A 22,024-nucleotide genomic window follows, 5' to 3' on the forward strand; every position below is an offset into this window, starting at 1 on the left:
GATTATATGCAAAATATACGTATGGCCCTCTAGACTATGTTATACCTTTTGGGAAAATCCCTATGGAGATAGCTGCTTTTGCGGCTCAGGAGAATGGAAATGGCTACGAAAGCAAAGTCATTTGTAAGTGGCTGTGGCCATCATGAAGCCTGTCATGAAAATGACTAATACAGAGAATAGAAAACATTTACTGAAACAGGCAAAAGGAAGATGCAATGTTCAGGAACCAGGCCAGAAGTTGAAGGCCTCCATCATTTAATCTAGTACTGTGTCCCCCTCGAATCTATAATATCCCACCCCCTCAGATAGTTTTTAATCCTCCTTCCTTCCTTCATTTTGGCTGGGTAATTGGGGAAGGTATTTCAGGGGAAGAAGGAAGTCACTCATGGAAAAAAAAAAAGAGAGAGAGAGATTCGGGGGAGGGGGAGCAAGTTATCTCTGCCAAGACTTTTCTCTCATTCACTTTCAGGGTAACTTTTCTCTCCCTGTAAAATCCACACATATCATCTCTTTTCCCATACTGAAGTAGGGAAATGAAATGTCACTAATTGCTATAAGTGCCAAGAGCCAACGTTGAATTTTTATGAAGCCACAAGGACTTTTAAAAAGAGTAATTACATAAAATCAGAAGGTAATGGAGACATTCACCCTATGTTTCTGGAGGAAGTAAGGAGATGGTGAAGATGGTAGGGGGTGGGGCCTGACAGAAAGAGAAGCCACAGGTAACCATCGTGTCTGCAGGGTGATTGGGAACTTGGAAAAGAGAAGGGGAAAGAAGAAATACACATCTTAGCATTTTAAGCGCTTAAAAGAGAGGAAATTCAGTTAATTTAGTAAAAAGAATTATAACAGTAGCTAATATCTGTTGACTGCTATATATAAGGCATGGCTATATGTCATGCTATTAAATACAGCTCTATGGGAAAGTCATTGCTATAATGTTGATTTTATAGGTAAGGAAACCAAGACCTAGAGCCAAAACCCCACTGCTTAGTAAGTGGTGAAATGTGGATTCTAAGCCAGCAGGTGGATTCTGCAGGCTGGATGGTAACTATGACACTAGCTACCCTGTCTAATTCAGTGCTGGTGGAGAAGGGAGGAGACATGTCTTGGAGAATTCAGGAGCAGAAAATAGTGTCTGGACATTAATTCAACTTCATGTATGATTCTGGTGTAGCATGATTTAAGGTGCCCTGGGGAAACCCTTTTACATAAATGGCCACCATCTCCCTCTCCTCAATCTCCATCCCCAGATTCTACTAAAATATGAAGCTTTTCCTTTCCTGGGTCATTTCTTGGGGCTATTAAGCAACTTCCCTCATTAAAATGCAAATCTGAACACAAGCTGCTCTCAGGCTCCTCAGTCATTGCACTGCCCTGTGTGCGAGATCATCAGGAAGCCAAGCTTAAGATCTTTCTCCAAAGACAGGAGTGGCACAGGGACACATGAGAAGGAAGGATGAAGACACGCAGTCACAGGTTGAGGAAGTCTGCCACCATGGGCAGGGGAGGACATAGGGACAGGCTGGGACTGGGGAGAAGGATGCTTAAGGGGTGGGGCCTGAAGGAAAGCTCCACCTACTTCCACAGTCGTGTCTCAGACCAGCCCTTCCACAGGCAATTTCCTGACCTTCATCACGAGCTTCAGCATGGACTTCAGTTTCCTTGTCCTGTCTGGGGTTCTCCAGTGGCTTACAGCAGAGCCTAGAGCTGATCAGCATTTTGATAAATGACTTGGTGAGAACATTCATGACATGCTGTCTGGGTGTTGTAATGAACTAAAGCTGAAAGGAACAGCTAACTCTTTAGTCATCGGAATTAGGGCCCAAAAGATGTGAGCAGGCAAAAGCAAAATTTAATTTTAAGGGGCAAATATAAATTGTGGCACTTAAGCACAACCTCCCACTACCCCCACCAACCCCCAGAGGTCACAAATAAAAAGAAGTCAAAAGTCCCACCTCTTCTTATCACTGACCACAAAACCTAGGGTTCTGGTTCAGAGAACAGTGCCATATATTAGGAGGCGCATTAATGAGGTAGACATATCCAAAGGAGAAGAATCAGATGCTAAGAGGTCCAAAAGCATGTCACATGCAGAATGGCTGAAGGAACTGCTACGCACAGCCCAAACGGGAGAGAGCTAGGTAAGGACATGAGAGCTACCTTCAAACATTTTAAAAGTTGCGCATGCAAGATAAAGGACCAAGTGCATTCTGCAAGATGAGGGTGGAATAATAGGGGATATTTCACTTGCCAGAATGCCACAGAAGAGTCAAAGTGGGGTTTTAGAAGATAACCACCAAGAATCCATTCCAATTCTAAGACATAGGGTTTCTGTGAACCAAGATGATTTCTGAAGAGGCCAAGCAACTACTTACTGGGTTGAACCCTATGAAACTATTTGACTGGTTTTGACCTACAAAAATGACAATTAAAATGGTTCAAACTGATACCCTGAGAACACCACCCATAATCAAAAAGGCTGAGGCATGAAACGAGGCATCAACAAACCACGCAACAGCAATCATGAACTGACACGAACAGAAGATCAGCCGTTTACTTGTATGATTTTGGCTTTTCCACAAGCCTTGAACAATACTGGGGATGAAGTGAATAGTTGGACTGATGATGGTAATAATTTCCAGAGGAGAGCCTGTTGCTATTTCTCCAAGGCAGGTGCCTCTGGGTTGGTCCTTCCATGATGCCACTACATTCCATTCTCACCACTAAGCCCTTTGTTGGATGTAACTGTGCTAGCGCACTCACTATTTGCCTCTAGACCAACTTTGTTCTTACAGCATGGTGACCTGGACTGAACAGAAAGTATTTCCTCAATGGCGCCCATGACTCACCAACAGTGTCTGTATGGCATAGCCACAGGGAAGAGGAAAGAATGTCTGCAGCACCTTCCCAATCTATTCCACCTCTCTGGAGGGGTGGGTGTGGCTTCTTTTTTCATGAATACCATGGAAGGAAGAGAGATGAAGGCAGTCATGCTTGTCACTCTAAGGGTTAAAGCATCAGCAATTATGGCTTCTAGAAAAGACTCTTCCCAAAGAAGAGGAAGTCCTTGCTCTCCAAATGTCATGAACTTCTCTAAAATAGCTCTTTGTTCATGAATGACATGAGGCTGGAAGGGTGGGCAGATGTGCTAGATGAATTAACTGTATCCAGATAGACCATGGTGTGCTGGATTTTAAAAATCCAGGGATGAATTTGACAAAATCAAAGAATGGCCCCAAGTCTAAGTCAAATAAACCAATTGCACAAGTGCAGGAAGGGGAGAGAAATGGCTTAGGAGCAGTGCACACAAAATCTTAAAAGTTTTCAGTGACTTTAAGTTCAATTTAATACTATAGTCATTTTTTAAAAAGTAAGGTGTTTGATGCTGCCATTAATAGATGTAGGGAGTCTAGAAAAAGGGAGCAATGCTACCACTCTATAATGAATCGGTTGCAGCATGTCTGTAACACTGTATGTGGTGTGGGCATCCTTCTTTGGAAAGGAAGCAAAACAATGCTGTTTTTTCAGAGAACTATGACCTGGATGAAAGAGCTGAAAACCCTCCTTGTATGAGAATGCCCAAAGAAACTGGAGACGTTTTAGCCTTTAGAAAAGAAAATCCTTAAAGACAAAAGCCCTGTCTTCAAACACTGGAAGTGTAATTAGATCTATTTTGTGTGTCTCCAAGGGCTGGAAGCAATACAGGTGGTGAAAGCTATAGTGATTCAGAATAAAGGAGAGCTTGTGAACACTCAGTGCTGTTAGAATGGAACAGAATGGCTAAAGGAGCAATGAGTTACTCATCACTGCGGTGGTTCAAGCCAAGTTTGAATAAACTCTTACAGAACAGATTCAAAAATTAGGTGCACAAAGAACCTTGACAACCATCTGGCTCCTTTCCATCTCTGAAATGCTGATTCTAGCAACAAAGTTTATGAACACATACGAGATGGCAAGCAGTGGGGATGCAGGCATGGATAAGTCTCTGTTCTCAAGAATAAGGGACTCCCTGTCCTTCAAGAGCCCACAGTGGCTGATGTGGGCATGTGGGGGACAATACACAGCTGGTTATAGCAGAGTGTATTATGATGAGGGCTTTACTAGCCCCGTGACCTAAGGTGCCATGGAGCTCAAAGGGGGGATCATTCATCCCCTCCTCCCTTCTATCTCCTCACCCCCACCTCCCTGCTTCCCTTAATTTATGGAGGGTATAAAACAGCAGTTAATGCTGAAGTTTTTAAGTCCCTTCACTTTCCTTTAAAACACTGGTTTTCAAACTTTGGTCATATCGGAGCACCTGGGGGAAACGTCTTACTTCAATGAGCCTGGATCGCCTCCATTAACTCTCCAGGTGATTTTCATGCTCACCAGAATTTGCAAACCGCGGCTCTAAATAATGCAAAACCTGGATTCAAATCCCAGCTCTACCTCTTGCTAACTGGGATTCTGAGCATGTTAACTATTCCGTGCCTTTTTCCTGTAAAACAACGGCATCTCACTTGTAAGGCATCTTCTCGGGATTACTGTGACCATCACATGCAACCACATATGGATACCACTAAGCAGAGTTCACGGCACGTAGGAAGGGCTCAAAAGCTTGTAGTCACTGCTGTTGTTATTCAGGAGACCGGCATATCTAAGCCCTCTCTCCTCCAACCCCCCCCTCTCATCTCTTGCCAACATCGCTTCTCCAGTAAGCTGGCAGCACCGGCAGACCGCCTACCCAGGCGTCCTCAGATGCCTCCCTCCATGGGGAGGCACAGTCAGCTAAGTGGCCCCATAAGGGCACCCACTGTCCTCAACAATCAGCTGTATTCCATCGCCCCACCCCTCCTGAGGCCCAGCCCCACAAACTGACTAGCTTAGCCCAGGAGCTTTCCAGACCTTCCTAGGCAGGTCTTCGGGATGGGAGGGTCTCCAGTGCTGCCATAAATAGGCTGTGTGACTCAGCTGAATTACAGGGAAGCGCTATGGCCTGTTTTCTCTCCTGTACAAAGTAGGAATTAATCTAGAATAGTTTCTCTTTGGTCTCACCAACGGCATCTTGAACAGCACAATCTTTGAATGAACCTTCCCCATACACTGCAGCATATTTAGCATTCGTTGTCCCTTCCTCCTAAATGCCACCAATGCCCCCTCATTATTGGAGCAACAAATACCCATCCTACACGTTTGGCAGGGTCAGGGGTAGGGGCAGTACTATCCCATTGAGACGACAGGATCACTTTAATGGTTTTTCCAGCTCTAACCCTGACCTTGCCCTCCAGAACTGAGGAACAAACTGGGACCATCAGCAGCACCCCGGTGAGTCTGCCTTGCCAAGACAGTAAAGGAGGCGATTTTAAAAGGCTCTAGAAAAAGGCACCAGGGCCTAGTGATCTGCTCCTTTGAGTTATAGCCGAAGCTGGAGGCACGCTGGCAAGCAGCTCCTTACTCACACCTACTCATCGGGAACAGCTACAGGAGCCAAGGGGCTCTTCCCAGGCCCCAGCCGGGCAATTGGCTGGGAGCTGAGCACTGTTAGCCCAGCCAAGGGCCCCTTTCCAATCCAATTACGCGCAGCAGTGGTGGATTTCCCTACAGCCCGCATTCCCCACTGAGCTGAGCCCAAGATGGGCACTGAATAAACACTGGTTCAATTACCTTCTGTCTCAGGGTGAACCCCAACAAAAAAGCAGCCTGTCTTTTAAAGGGGTGTGGGGTAAAACAAAGAACTGAGCCTTGAGCGCTATTCATTCACTGAGCAAGGGTCTACTCTGTGCCTGTGATGTACTGGCACTGTTCTAGGCTGACACCATCCACGTACAGGAGTAGTGTACCTTTGTGGGGTGAACGCTCTAGCTGGAACTCCACAGGAGACATCTCCAGGGCCAGACATACCAGGGTCTGCATCCTGCTCCACCACTTTTTACTGGGCGGGACTAATGAGTTAACATCCCTGAGTGTCAGTTTGTTCATGGTGAAATGGGTTTAAAAACAGAATCCACCTCCTGGGCGTGTCAAAAGAATTAACTGATGCACGTAAAAACATAGTATTTCAGTGTCTGGCTCAAAATACAAGCTCAATAAATGTTTCTCCTAATAAATAAGAGAGAAAAGCCAGTGGGACTATTGCCCAAAAGAATAGGAAAGAAAAGACAAAAATATAACGGGTAGCACTGGAGTTAGGAGTTGTCAGTCTCTGGTAATGGAGGAGAAGGCGTTTTCCTGAATCCTCCTCCCCAAGAGAGCTCAGTTAGATGGCCTAATCATAGATCCTCAGAATGGAAGAAGCCTGAGAGGTCACCTGATTTAAAGAAGCCTGACACCCAGAAAGGTTAATGACTTACCCGAGGCCACATAGCTCCTGGGGAAAGCAACAGAGCCAAAGGGAGGCAGAATGACAAAGCAGAGACCCCAGGATGCATTTAAATCTTGATACCTACCATACTTGCTTCTGGCCTTGGGCAAAGGATGTGATGTTTTGGAGACCAAGTTTCTTCATCTGTGAAGTGGTAGGGACCTGGCATATGGTGGATTCTTTACAAATATCAGTCCCCTTTCCGCCCTCTTACTGGGATTTCTTGGCCTCACTTGAGAGCAATGGTGGCCAGGATCTAAGTCTGAGGGACCTCTTTACTGAATGCATAAAGATCAGGAAGGATGGGAGAGAGTGTGACAAGGAGAAAACAGCAGGTGTGTTTAGAGGTGTCTACAGCTCGGCAGTGGGAGCATCCTCTGAACAGTTAGGGGGACCAAGACACAGGAAAAGAATGTTTTCTTTTGTTTTTAGACCTCTCTGAGCCTAAGTATCTTCATCTGTAAAACAGAAACACATGTGGAAAGGATCAAGCAAGATAACTTAAAAAAATAGCTAATGTATACATTGCTTACTATGTGCCAGGCACTGTTCTAAAGACTTGACATGCATGAGCTCATTTAATCTTCACAATAGCCCCATGAAGTAGGTACTTATTGTCCCCATTTTACAGATGAGGTAAGTAGGGCCCACAAAGGAAAAGTTAAGTTGAACAGGCCATACTGTGCTGAGATAGAGGCAGGATGTCAACCCAGGGCATCTGGCTTCAAGCCTGTGCCCTAACCCAGAGGTGGCACACTGTTTCTGCAAAGGGCCAGATGATAAATCTTTTAGGCTTTGCAGGCCATAGTGTCTGTGTTGCAGCTGCTCCAAGCTGCCTTTGCAAAGCAGCCATAAATGATACAGAAATGAACAAGCGTGCCTGTGTTCCAATAAAACTTTGTGAACACTGAAATCTGAATTTCATAAAATTTCTGCATCACTCATTATTCTTCTTTTGATTGCTTTCAACTATTTAAAAAGTGAAAAATCAACCTCAGTTTGAAGGCCGTGTGAAAGCTGGCAGCTACCTTGCCTCACATATAGAGGAAGTGCCTGAACAGAGACCTGCACAGACCCAGTGGTTGCTAAGTGTTCATTCCCTTCCCTTTCCTTAATCTCATTCTTCCTCTTAGCTCCTATCAACCCAGAAAGTGGATTTTTCACTCTGTGCCCAGCAGAAGAGATGAGGAACAGGGCTTTAGCAAGGTGGAATGCACCTTCTTCAGTAAACACAGCCCTGTGGGCCCCAAAGAGACGGGGAGTTTTAGGTCAGTGTGTCTCCAGCTTTAACGGGCAGATCCCTGGGGCTCTTGGTCTTTGCAGGTTCTGACTCCACAGGTCTGGGGTGATGCCTGAGATCCTGCCTTTCTAACGGGCTCCTGGGCGAGGCTGATGCTGCTAGTTCTGTGGGTCGGATCCCCTCTCCCAGCAGCAAGCTTCGAGAGCAAAGCCTCCGTGTCCATAAACACAAGGCAGCGTGTCAGGCACTGCCTCCTGGCTTCGGGTGAAGAACGGTGTCCCTCAGGCTGGACGAGGGACTCCCTGGAGACATAGCAGGGCTCAGGACAGATCAGCAGGTCCCCTCTCCAAGGAGAGCACTGAGATGACTTAGACTGGAGGAGGAAGACAACAAGGGGCAGAGATCAAGAGCAGGCAGAGGGAGGCTCGAGCAAAGGCTGTCAGCTGCTTCTAGCAACCGTGGACCAAGGCCCCCTCTGGGCCCCGGCAGACAGGAGCCCCTCCTCCCACGCCTGCCAGGGTTCCGGTGGACCGAAGCAAGAGGCCTACTTCCTCATCAGGCCTCTGAATAACTAGGGCACTTCCACAAGGTCACAGCTTTTCATTTAAATTCCAGCTCTAATCAGCAGGCAGAGCCTGAGAAATTATCCCTTCCGAGGAGAGAAGCTGTTATTGGAGCACCGTAAACAGCACCCTAGCCCACGGCTGGGGGGAGAGTCTCTGGGGGAGGGGTTGAGAGGGGTCTCACAAGCACAGGCCCCAGCCCTGTTCCCTGCCTCTGAGATCCTCCTCTACCCCATCCTCTTCCTCACCTCCTTTGGCAGAGAGTTCTAGAACACATCGGGGGTGGGGAGATGACTGAGGGCAAACAGTTTGGCAGGGCTGGGACTGCCCGCTCCTGCCCCACAGGCAGCCCAAGGGCAGATCCTAATGGCCAGGAGCATGGGATAAGGTATCCCTTCAGGGCCACAAATGGGTTACATGGCCTTGGAGATGCCCCTCCCCTCCCTGGGCCTCCATTTCCTCCTCTGAAAAGTAAGAGTTACAATTCTTAGACAGAATACCCTTTGAGCTCCAACGTGTCTCCGGACCCTACAGACCCACACTGCCCCTGGTGCTTGTGGCCACACTTTCAGCTCAAGAAGTACTTCTGAGGTCCTACTACGGTGCCATGCACTGTGCAGAGCTGGGAATGCAGACACAGACAAGATGTACGCCTGGCCCACAGCTCTGCCTTGGAAATGCCAGGGTTTTGAAGAGACAGGCACAGGCTTCGGAGGCACAGCCATCTGCGATCCTGGTTTGCGCTGGCAGCTGGCGACCGTGAACCTCTCTTTTGCAGCGAGGATGACAACGCTTACCTGGAGGGGCTGATGTGAAGATAAGGGAATGCATGGGAGGTATCAGAGCCGAGGGTCTCTCACCTCCTTCAGGCCAGCACGCCACAAATGCCTCTTGCCACTTTTTTTTTTTTTTTTTTTTGCGGTACGCGGGCCTCTCACTATTGCGGCCCCTCCCGTTGCGGAGCACAGGCTCCGGATGCGCAGGCTCAGCGGCCATGGCTCATGGGCCCAGCTGCTCCGCGGCATGTGGGATCTTCCCGAACCGGGGCACGAACCCGTGTCCCCTGCATCGGTAGGCGGACTCTCAACCACTGCGCCACCAGGGAAGCCCTCTTGCCACTTTATTATCCTGAACCTCCTTCTCAAGGACTAGGAGGACGGGCTGTGGATTTTCCCACACAGAAGTCCATCGAAATACCTCTTGCCCCTTTTCTCCTACCGGGACACTCTTTCTGAGTCCCCAGCTCATCTCCTGGACCTTGGGAAAGGTGTCGCCTGCCAGGCGCCGTCTCCAACTGCATTTTATAGTAGGGTTACTTCTCAGCAATCTCCTCAACGTGTAAAATTAATCAATTAATCAATCGTCACTTTATAGTATTCCAGCGGCCCCTGGGTAAATAGTTACATTAGCTCATAAAATCCCCAATTTGTCTTCCTGAGCGGAAGGAAAAAAACCATCAGAGAACCACTAAAGGCCTCCTGTTTCGGAGCCACAGCACCGCTGGCTCCAGATTGCCTGGCCAGGGGCTCGGAGAACGGGAGGCCGCCCGCTGACCGCAGCCAGGGCCGGGCAGCTCAGGCTGCCTCCTGCTACGGTCGGGGCCACAAGCGAAGTTTCTGGACCTGTGATTTGCTTCAGCCTCAGAACCCACAAAAAAAAGCAACGGTCAACGGGGTGACAAGATTGGCAATCAGCTCTTGACACCTCAAGGGCAGAATGGAGAGTACAAGGTTCAGAATCAGGCTGGAATCCCCACTTGGTCCTGCTACTCAGCTGCTGGGTGACCTCAGCACAGCACTTAACCTCCTGACCTCAACTTCCTCAACAGAAAACTGGGGCTCAGGCAATGTACCTCAGAGGATTATTAAGAGAACAAAATGAGATAATGGCCATGAAACTGAGATAGTGCAGTGTTGTGCTAGTGATAGTGGCTATTTCTAAGGTAGGGTCACCCCACTGACCTCCATCCCTTTGAAGAGATGGAGGGGAGCCTATGGGTCCTTAGCGTTTCACCCCACCAGGACCAGTAGGGCACCTTTGTGAGAATGAGGAAAAGGTGCCCCCAGGTTAGAGGCCTGCCCCTGGGTGCAGGCGTGGCAAAGCACAGATTGGATTTTGGCCTCCATGCCTTCCCTGAGCTGGCAGCCGCTATGCAGGACACAATACACAAGTCTAAGTGGAGACCCTGGGTCATCTCTGCCGTGAACCAGGAAGAGAAGAGGTTGAGCCAAGTGGCACTTTTACAAACAAAATTTTTGATGTTGGGCTCACTCCCTCACTTGAAGTATCCTAGAAAACATCAGCTTAGCAGAGAGACCTTCCTGGACCACCCTCTTTAAATTAGCAACTTCATTTTTACCTGCTTCACTTTCCTCCACAGCACTTATTACCCACCACCTGATACAACAGACATGTTATTATATACATACATATATAAGATGTATATATGTTTGTATATATGTGTGTATATTTATCTATATAGAGAGATATATAAAGATACATACATTTTTTTAGTGCCTTGTCTTCCCCTGTTTATAATAAAAGATCCATGAGGACAGGGATGGTCTTCTGTTTTGTTCACTGTTTTATCCCTAGTACCTAGAACAGTGCCTGGTACATTGTAGGTTCTCGATAAATAAATATTTGCTGAGTGAGTGACTGAACTAAAATATTATAAAATAGAATACATTTAATGATATCTTCCTAGAAAATGCTGTCCTGTGCTTTGGTTCAAACACCAGTTATTTTCAAAGGTGCGGGGTAGGCAGAAGAAACAGAGGCAGGGAAACCCTGTGTATTTGGTAGGGATAACAGTATTAGCCTTTTGTGTTGTGTAATATTCCATATAGATCAATGATCAGAAACCCTACTTAAGTCTGGCTGATTCTTTTACATATTCAAAAGCGATAAAGGATAAATTCATTTGGAAGGGGTGCTACTAATAAAGAAAAAGTCACATTACCTCTGCGCAAAAATAAACAATAGTCTCATTAGGAAATACGAGATCTTCAAGTGAAGAAATTCTGGGATGGGACCCAGCATGTTCCAATGCAGTATGCATGGGCTTTGGAGTCTGAAAGCCCCAAGTTCAAATTCCAATGAGCTGACAAGCCCTATGACCTTGCACAAACTGCTTAATCTGTCAGGCCCTAAATTTCCTTCACAATTAAAATATATATAACATCGACATGTACACACTGCTACATTTAAAAAGGATAACCAACAAGGACCTACTGTATAGCACAGGGAACTCTGCTCAATGCTGTGTGGCAGCCTGGATGGGAGGGGAGTTTGGGGGAGAATGGATACATGTATATTTATGGCTGAGTCCCTTTGCTGTGTACCTGAAACTATCACAACATTGTCAACTGGCTATACTCCAATATAATATAAACAGTTTAAACAAACAAAATGTACTTAACAATACCTATCCTGTATTGATGCTGTAAGAATTAAATGCTAAAAAGACTAAATAAGAAAATATATGTGAAAATACCTTAGAAATATGATACCCCCTTCTTATTTGGTAGGGTTACTCTTAACCCAAAGTTCTAGACAGTTTAGAATGGTTTCCAACCATTCTGTATCACCTGACACTTCTTATCTATAAATGGTTATTCCTCTCATATGCATCTATGTGTATGTGTGTACACATATATGTGTCTATACACACACATTGCTTACAGTCAGGACCCTGGATGAGTATCTATTTGTCTATTGACAAAAACCATTCCTCTTTCTTTTTCTTTTCTTTCTTTCTTTCTTTCTAACAGTGAACATGTATTAGTTATTATAAGCATTAGAAAAAAAATATGGCTAATTCCACTGTGGAAAAGTAAAGTCATTTCTTAGAATATAAAGAAAGAAACCTTCTTTTACCCACATCATATTTTCCATGCTAAGTATATCATATCTTCAACTTTCAACCACATGAAGCTATAGAAGATAAGCAGATTTATGAAGACAAGGCAAAAATGCTTATTAAATTGGAGAATACATATCCTAAGAAAATCTCTTAAAAATAGTTTCAAAAATTGCACAATTTCCACTTCTTTTATTCACCCAGAAATATTAATCAGAAGAAAGTAATTGTATAAGCATGGGAACCACATTCCTTTGATTTTAATATGGTTCTTCAAAGCCAATTCAAATCCTTCAATTCAAGGCATTTCTTATAAACCTAAATCAATGAAAATGCAATGTACTTAGATTCTTGTTCTGTTTAGAGTCCCCAGGAAAAGGTTTCCCTCAGAGGCAAACCATGCAGTCTGGCAGAGGGGAAATTTCCACAGCAGCTGTGCAAACACAAAGACTCACCTGGACCTTGACTGACATCTGTGGCAGCATTTTCAAAGGGAGGGAAAGGGAGAGGAGAGAAAGAGGGAGAAAAGGGAAGAAGAGTGTTAGCAGCACACACACACAATACACTGTGTCCTTGCATGGCTACCAAGTTCATGCAAGACTCCACATATGCTCAGACTCTGAGCAGTTAGTTCTACTGTCACCCAAAAACCACCCATGCAAGCCGAGGGGCCAAGCTCCCTTTTCACTGTGCATGTAGCAAGAGAGGTGAGCTTCACATCTGTCCGGAAAGACATCATCCTGGAATCAGATAGGGCTCCAAAGTGCTAAGCAGACTGGAATCCTGCAAGAATATTGGTTAAAATATTCTGGTTGATTTCTGCAATCCAACACCCAAGCAAATCCTCCTCCCCTCCAGTTACAGAACACTGGACATGAAGCCAAGCAAGGTTTCCCCACAGAGAGAAAAGATAATAATAAACCATTCCCTTGAGGAGCAAAGGAAAAGGCATAAGAATTAAGAGCAAATTGCAGCGTTATTCACTTCATAAGACTGGAGGACACAAGATCACAAAACATTTATAATTCCCTCCCTCCCCAGTATTCCCAGTGACCATCCTTCATCACAGACAGCAGTGTGTGTGCATGAGATTGTGTGTGAGTAGATCACTTGCCACACAAATTGAAATTCTGCCTCTCCTAATTTTTCTCCTTGCGTTTCACACCATCATTAATGACAAAATTGCCATTTGAAATCTCTTCTGACAACTACAAATAAACATCCAGCCTTGGGAAGGTTAATATTTGAATTAAACCAATGAACTTTCAAAAAGTGAAGAACGGTCCACTCCCATCATCTCCATGAATACAATCTCCTCCTCCTCCCCTCAAATGTAAAATAGAATTATGCTGGGGAAGCCCAACCAAGAGCAGCCCAAAGCATTGTTAAAATCCCTAGACCTGACCTGGTAGGATATACTACAGCTTAGGAAAAGGAATGGGGTTACTTCACGAAACCACTGGCCATCCAGGCCATCCTGGGTGACTCCCTTAGAATCACTGAATGGTGGGTCTGGGACATCCGTAGACATTATCTAGTTCAATTATTTTTTGCTAAGATGGAGGATGAAAAAAGGTTGAGAGACTTGTCCAAGGTCACACAGCTAGTTCAGGGAAGGGATCCTAGAAAAGACCCTGGATCTCTTGAATCCCACCCAATTCAATGTTCATTCAACTGAAACCCAGGTCCCTCCAGGGCATATGGGACCGGAATTCAGTTTGCAAGCTTAAGTGAGCACTGAAGCCGTGAGGAAGTGGTGAGAGCCTCCCAGTCACCCTATGCGCTTCTAATCTACAGCAAGCAGATTTGCAGAGCGCCAGCGAGTTCCTCAGGGCTCTTGCCCCAGCAGAATCCAGGCGCTGACTTCACCTGCAGCAACAGACAGGCATTTCTCCAGCCCACACCCCCTGGAAGCTGCATTTGCTCAATGAGACTTACAGAGAGCTCTAAATCATTCCTCAGCCACACCCACTTCCAGGTTTTCTGGTGAGTTGTTAGATTTAGGGGTGGAGTAGCAGCATGGAGGAAGAAAAGAGGCCAAACAGAAGAGGTGGAAAGGCAAAACACGCTGCGAAAATAACAAAGCAGAGCCATTAACCGTGACTGATGGACTGCCTAGAACAGTGGTCGTAAAAATACCCCTTCATTATGCAGGGTATCAAACTATTTACACATGGTGGAGTTCAGTGGTGAAAGTGTCAACACTGTTGTTCATAGAAACGCACTCTTCGTGGGCACCAAGACCCAAGGGAGACAGGACACCTTGGAACCCCAAAGTTCTTCTGACACTAAGTTGGGCACTGTATTTACAATCCTCAATTATGGAGAGAGTCCAGGTTCAAATTCTGACCTGCTTGATGACCTTGAGTTAATCAGTGAATTTGATTGTTTCCTTCAGCTATAAGATGGGAAGATAACACAGCTTCCCTCGTGATAGTGTTATGATAATTAAATGAGATTAAATACTTGTAAATCACTTAACTCAGTACAAGGCAAACACTGCATAAACGTTAGCTGCGCTGATTGTTACCATTTTGAATTACCTCGGACAGAATTATCCAAATATGTTGACCAGATGGCTCCCTGAAAACACCAAGAGACCACAGGAAATTTTTTTTTAATTAATTTATTTATTTTTGGCTGCGTTGGGTCTTCGTTGCTGCATGCGGGCTTTCTCTAGTCGCGGCGAGTGGGGGCTACTCTTCGTTGCGGTGCGCGGGCTTCTCATTGCGGTGGATTCCCTTGTTGCGGAGCACGGGCTCTAGGCTCGCGGGCTCAGTAGTTGTGGCTCACGGGCTCTAGTGCACAGGCTCAGTAGTTGTGGCGCACGGGCTTAGTTGCTCCGCGGCATGTGGGATCTTCCCGGACCAGGGATCGAACCTGTGTCCCCTGCATTGGCAGGTGGATTCCTAACCACTGCACCACCAGGGAAGCCTGACAACAGGAATTAAGTTGTATTTCGTTTGGTGATTTGGGTTCAACTTTTCTGCTTGTGAACGAAGACGTTGCTCCAGCCCTCCCCTCCTTCTGGGTCTCTTTCCTGTAAGGTCGGATCTTAACAAACGGCACCGAGAAACAGAGGAAAGCTTCAAGTGAGCTTTATTAGGGAGCGCTCCCGGGCGAGGTTCACTGGTCCGAGAGAAAGGGGCCAGAGAAGTCGCACCCGGGTGAGGGTTGGGCAAGATTTTATAGGGGAAGAAGGGAAAGGGGTGTGGTGAATCTGGGAGGGCGCAGGGTATTCCTTATTTGGTGGTCTTTTCGGGTACCCTGGGGGACCCTTAGTCCCGCCCCTCGAAAGGCGGGAAGGCTGGGCTGGTTTCAAAGTCCCCAGGTCAGTTCCTGGAACTGGGTGGTCCGGAATGTCTCCAGGGCAGTTTCTGGAACTGGGTGGTCCGGAGAATTTCGTTCTGATGCAACCTGTGAATCTGATTGTGTTCCCCTGCCTCGGGCCAGTTGGCCTTACATTTCCTCCCTCCCACTCCTCAGTGAGAATTGGGGTAAAGGGGAGTTCAAAAATTCTAGGTGAGCAGAAGTAGGGGGCAAAACAAATTCCATTCTTATTTCTTTTGTTTTCCCTCCTGAAGCCTTAATACAGCCCAGTTCTAGTCCTGCATATAAAAAATACAGTATCTCCTCTTGCCAAAGAGGGGCAACAGACCACGAAAAACCCTCTTTAGCTGAGGGGTCAGTGTCCAAGCTCAGTTCCTGATTGTGGCGCCAAGCCAGAGGCAGTTCTGAGCATTCATGTCCAACCTGAGGAAAAGAGACACAGTATCACCTGGCACCTGTTCCAAGAAGCAGTGAGTGACCTGAATCTCTGCACTCAATTCTGACCAACAGAATGAAATGGCAAAGGCTGGGGTGTGGCAGTGGGAGAGCGGAACAGGGGGAGATCGGAAGCTCCACAGTACTCATCTGGTATATTGTGCGTCCAGCATCGTTTCCCCTTCTTTTTGTATCAAGTCCCAGTTGTCTTCTGGGGAATCTCTTTTCCCACCCTTAATCCCTGTGGTTTGGTAAAGATGACCCCCACCCTCACCCTGGCTCCAAGGGTACATATGTCCTGCAGGCCAAGTCATAGAGATTAACGCAGAGAAAGGGGGCTCCACAGCTGGATTACTGGCACTCAGGCTCTGGCTCTTCAGGCTGCATGGACTTTGTGCCAGTCACCTGAGTTTTCTGTGCTTCAGTCTCCGTATCTGTAAAATGGGTGTGTTAATAGTTCCTACCTCCTAGGGTTGTTAGGAGGCGCTCAGAACAGTGCCTAGCATCTAGAAAGCCCTCAGTTAATGTTAGCTGGTAATTTTATTACCTTCATATATGGGAGGGCAAGGGTATTTTTTAGAAAAGCAATCTTTCTTGTGGTTACACAGCAAGGAAGTCTGACTTAGGATGCAGCTGGGGGTTTCTAACTCCATGCCTTGCTGCCTCCCCACTTCCAAGGTGGTCATCCCCAGAGCACTTCAGGCTGTCATTGCTGCTGGTACACAGCCTGGAGTCTGTGTATGAGGCAACAACACTGGGCCCTAGGACGGATCAGAGGAGATATATATATATATATGTGTGTGTGTGTATCAATTTTTTGATAGATAAAAAGTGGGCACAAATTGCCAACGAAAAGGCAGTTGCCAACCAGATGAGATTGATCCAGGGGAGTTGGCATCCTCTCCTGTGCCAACACTTCCTCAGCCCCCTCCTGCTGTTTTATTTTCTCACACTGCTAGGCCTGTAGTTTTCCAGAGCGCCACTGCATTTAAATCTATATTCTATTTTCTCTCCTAGAAAATAGGTCAGATCCAAGGCAGAGTTCACCAGGTGGGGTCCCAGAAGGTTTGGCTGCACCTCGCCTCCAGAAGCCTGGCTGTGCAGCCTGCCCCATGCTCCCCAAAGCTCCTCCAGGGACGTGGGGTGGGTGTTTGGAGGTATAAAAGTAGCAAGTGGGGGAATCTTGGACTTCTGCCTCTTGAAATGATCTAGCCCAAGTGAGAGGTGAGGTGGGAGGGCTCCCCGGGTTGAGCCATATTCTGCAACAGCAGCAGATGGAGGGTCCTTTCGTTCCCCCACCTGGTTAGAAGAACCACATCTCCCCAAATTGCAGGAAATTGTTTCCCTTTAACTTTAAAATAACCACGCTGAGCATACTCACTTGTGGCTGAAATTATTGTTGAATACGCAGTAAGCGTCCGTGGGGCACTGAGTAGAGGTGGGACTGCCCTAATTTACTTCTTCCCTGGTTGTGATGCCAAAGAGAGTGGGTGAAGGGTGGCAGTGGCTTTCAAATCCTTTTCCTCTCTTGTGGCTTTCCCATCCCTGGTTTGAGCATGGCACTCCTAACAGAGGTGGCCCTAGCCTGGATCAGAACTCCTTTTCATCAGGGTCCCACCCCCAACAATGTCTCAAGCACCTGCCATCCACCGAGGTCAGTGTGAGTGCCAGAGCTTGGAAGACAGGAGAGGGAAGGTGCCAGTTTATATGGGCCGGTCCTCAGCCCTCCTGTCAACCAGCAGAAGGAACTAACATGAATGGAGCAGGTCCTGCCTAGAGCCTGTGCATTTGCTATTCCGCTGCCTGCCAGAACAGTCTTTGTCAGACAGATGTAAGACTGGTCCTCACTTTCTTCAGGTATCCATTCAAATGTTCCTTCTTAGAAAGATTTTTCTCTAACCACCTTCTCTAAAATGGGGACCCTCCTCTACCATTGACCCAGCTTTTCCTTTCTTTATGGCACTAATCACTATCTGACATTATAGGATGGGTCTGTTTTTATTGTTTAAATCCCCCTTGGAATATAAGCTTCATGAGAGCAGTACTGCCTGTTTCATTCACTGCTTGTATCCCCAGTGTTTAAGGAGGAGCTGGCCTACAAGATGTGCTCAGCAATATGCAATGAATAGTGACTAGATCATCTCAATTGATACAACTCACTGATATAGATGTTATTGGTGTCTCCATTTACACATGAGAAAATTGAGGCTCAGAGAAGTTAAGGTCTGTGCCTATGGACAGAAAGGCAGAGCTGGGATTGGACTCTGGGTCTGTCTTAATGCCCTTACTCGATTACAAACCCTGTTTTCTTCAGCGTTGGCCTCATTATCAGGTGAGTTGTCTCCATATGGTAACAAAGATGGAATCTGGCAGCTCTAGAGAAAAGAGAGCAGCCTATTTCCTGGTAATTCCAGTAAATTCCCTGGGAAGGCTCTCATTGGTTTGGCTTAGGTCACATGTCTGTTCCAGAGCCAATTACTGTGTCCATCATCACATACCAGAGGATGAATTGGGGGATAAAATGGGGTAATGCCTCTACGTCCCTGGCGCAAATCAATACTAATCATAAAAAAGCTCACATTTATTGAGGATCCTCTGTGTGCTGGGCACTGTCCTCAGTGCTTAATATACATCTTCTCATTTAATTCTCACCACAACCCTAACAGGTAGGAACATTATTCATCCCATTTTACAAATAATGAAATTAAGACCCAGTGAAGCAGCTCTGTCATTACTAACACATCTTATACTCAGAGTAGCACATCAGATAAGGGTCAACCTATACTTCTGAATAAAAGAGTAAACCAGGATAGGTACCATCTGACCCATCAAGCTATAAATTAGGGATACGAATACTGGGCATCTCATAGGAGCGAGAAAAAGGCATAGCCCAGGCAGAAGGAGGCGGCCAAATGCAGTGTGACCGTAAGTCTGGACAACTGGAGTTCCTGCCTGGGCTGTACACTTTAGAGGAGCCTGCCCTGGCCCTCCTGAAGCCACATCCCACCACATGAACTGAGCAGTCCACAGGTCCAGCTGGATTTTCCCACCCAGCACCAGCAACACCTGCCACTAACCCCGAGGACACTCAGGTACTCAGGTACTCTGAATTCCTTGCCCAAACTGCCCCAAATCCATGTGGGCCTCTTCCCTGTGTCCCTTCTCCCCAAAGCAGACCGACCCACTGATGTGTGTACTCTTGTGTCAAGAAATGGCCAAGGGGAAGCTATCTGCAGGAGCTGTTGACTTCTACAAGCTGGGGCACCCACAAAAAATGTGCACAAGGGTATCTGTGGTGCTGCAACTGGAGAGAAGGGAGGCTGACCCCTAGCCTCCATGTGTATTCTTATCCCAGGCCCACAAACATCGGGCAGGTTTTCAACTCAGGATTACACCTGACTTAACATTAGGAGAAAAAAAATTTTAAAGGCAAAGACTGCATCTCCCCAACAGTCTATCCTTTCTTGCCCCTGAAGAAAATGAGCATAAGATTCTTCCCTCTACTTCAGGAACAAATATATAGAAACAGTATTTTTTTTTTTTTTTTTTTAGTTGAGAGCTAAAGCAAACTTCCAGCAGCAAAGAGGCTGGGTTTCCTGAATTCTGGGGCTTTTTCTGGCTCTCAGTATCTGAGCTCTTCAAACACAGGAAGAGCTGTCTTTCCACAAAAGGCCAGGTGGTATTAGCTTCATCCCCGACACAGAGCCCATTTATCCGCCTTTGTAGAAGACTGAGCCCTCCCAAGCCCTGGTGCTGTTTGCTTTTGTTCTTTGATGCTAATGACTCCAGATTGCAAGATGGAGCGGAGGGGTAGCTGCTGTGTCAGGTGCCAGGCTGCCTGGGAAGGCAGCGGCGGGGAGAGGGGCAGGATGAAAAACAGGAAGGAACGAGGATGGCACTCCTGTGGGCCAGGTCTCCGCTGCTCCCGAACACTTTAGGGGCTACAACACACTTGTAGTGGCTGTGGCTTGAGGAGCCTGAGCTTGACTGACAGTTGGGAGAAGAGGGAATCTACTTGTTACAGATACAGTCGGAGATCAGTGCAGACAGTGGGCTTTGTTCTTCGTGATTTTTTTTTTTTTAATTCTTTAGAGGTTCTGAGCACAGACGGGGGGTAGAGCAATCTGGGCTTTAAATCCTGTCTTCGCTATTTGTTATTAAAAATATTTTTGTTCAGTTTCTTACTTTACCTTCCTCTTCAGCCGCATGGGAATAATGGCAGTGGAGTCAATTCAGCTAGAAGCACCCACGCATCCCTAAAAGTCAATGTGCTATGCAAAATCACGTAGTAGAAACCACAGGGCTTACAGGGAAAATAGGATTGGGGCACAGTACCCCAAAACTTCATCAGTGACACATAATGAAAGATAGGAACCCGTTTTACACGTGTTAATGGTTAAGGAATGCATAAATGATACAGTAAGTATAGCGCTTGAAAAAGACCTGAAGTTGCTTGTGGAAGTGGGAAACTTGCAAGTTGCTTTGAAGTAATGAAAGAAGGGTCATCTGAAGTTGGACAGGAAGTTATATCACCAGATGCTGGGTGTGGCTCATAACATGCCTGGTAACTGAAGTAGCTGGCACGTGTTCAGGTGTGTGCGCTTTGTGCATTCCTACACAGTTTGGTTCATCTGGCTGCAGTTTTCTGCCTTCACCTAGAGCTTCTCATGGGCAAAATCATGCACAATCAAAAGCAAAATTATTATGCTCAAATTGTTCCCTAATATATCAATAGCGTTGGAACAAATTTGCATTTTCGAAACAAGCATTATAGCAGAACTGACTGTACCTAATTGAAATGACTGCTATGAGGACCAAATGAGATGATTCATACAAAGTGCTTGGTACAACGCCAGGCACAGGGTAAATATTCAATAAACACTTACTGAAACTGTTATTATTAATGTTTCTTCTGGCTTGTTGACACCTCCCTTGTAAACGGAAAGTACCCAGTTGAGCCTTCTATCCAGCCTTGCAAACAAAAGGCATCTCTAGCTAACTGCTAACTCCCCACCTTAGGCCATGAGGCTGGCACCTGCAGTAGGCCCCCACCTAACAAGACAAGGGTTTTAGAAACGTTCTCATAGCAGATGGACACTGCTGGAGACAGGCTCCAAGTGCCAACTTCTTAGGTAAAGAAATGGGTGTTGGCCTCCTCAAATGAGCATGACCCACAGGGAGAAAAGTACACACCCGCATCTCAGAGAACACCAGGAAATCAAAGGAGAAACTGACCAACATGAGAGGATGCCCCATCATCTGGCAGGATAAGAGAGGAGTGCATCACAGGAGGGGAAAGAAATCAGTCAATCCTCAAATTAGGAAAACAGCCTAGATGCAGACATTTTCAATCTCCCTGTCTCCTGCAGAGAGCACAGGGTTAAGAGGCAGGAAGAGCTGCGTGAAAATCCTGGCTCTTCCACACACTATGTATATGAGCTCATGCACGTTAGCTAACCTGAGACTCAACTTCCCCACCTGTAAAATGGGGACAATCTACTTATCTTCCGTTCCGCAAGATGAAAAGAGTTCACGGGGACTGATGTTAGGGTTATAAGGAGCTAATGTATGCAAAAGCACTGAGAGGGTGTCTGGCACTGAGGGAGTGCTAATCAATGCTGGTGAATCATAATTATTACATTTCCTCACCTGAGCGATTTCCATGAGACAGAGTTTTTGCCCTCTTTCTAAGAATTCCTCGCTCTCTGGAAAGACTAACTCCTCAGGGCTTATGCCAATTAGAAGAATGATCTGGAAGAAGCAAGGGTTTCAGTGGAGGTGAGTTCTGCAAATTCTGCAATTCAGTAGTACAAAGAGCCTTGGAAGAGGAGGCTTATGTCTGCTCCTCTGTAGGGGGCGCTGTTGTAGAATGTGGGAAACAGCCCCACGCTTAGAATCAGAAGCCCTGGGGTTTTTGTTTTGTTTTCCTAAAATTTTTATTGTGGTAAAATACACATAACATAAAAGTTACCATCTTAACCATTTTTAAGTGCACAGTTCAGTGGCATAAAGTACATTCATAATGTTGTGCAACCATCACCCATTTCCAGAACTCTTTTCATCTTGCAGATCTGAAAGTCTTGTACCTATTAAACAACAGCTATCTGTATGTCCTGCACCCAGCCACTGGCGACCACCCTTCCACTTTCTGTCTTTAGCAAGTTAACTACTCGAGGAACCTCACATGAGTGGAACCATAGAGTATCTGTCCTTTTGTCACCGGCTTATTTCACTTAGCACAGTGTCCTCAA

The 22,024-nt window shown here is 46.3% G+C and overlaps 1 protein-coding gene across 8 annotated transcripts in view; it reads right to left on the bottom strand.

The window, feature by feature from the left end:
• The window catches only part of NRXN3 (neurexin 3), a gene marked incomplete at both ends in the record, with an annotated part of 1,628,308 nt that overhangs the window by 1,580,089 nt on the left and 26,195 nt on the right, over window positions 1–22,024 (bottom strand). For all 8 annotated transcript variants that reach the window (XM_082647291.1, XM_082647290.1, XM_082647293.1 and 5 more), the window contains one exon: window positions 12,464–12,481. In XM_082647291.1, coding sequence (XP_082503417.1) covers window positions 12,464–12,481 — 18 coding nt within the window. The remainder of the gene's footprint in view (window positions 1–12,463; window positions 12,482–22,024) is intronic.

This window comes from Grampus griseus (assembly GCF_964374135.1).
Source record: "Grampus griseus genome assembly, chromosome: 2".
NCBI lineage: Eukaryota > Metazoa > Chordata > Mammalia > Artiodactyla > Delphinidae > Grampus > Grampus griseus.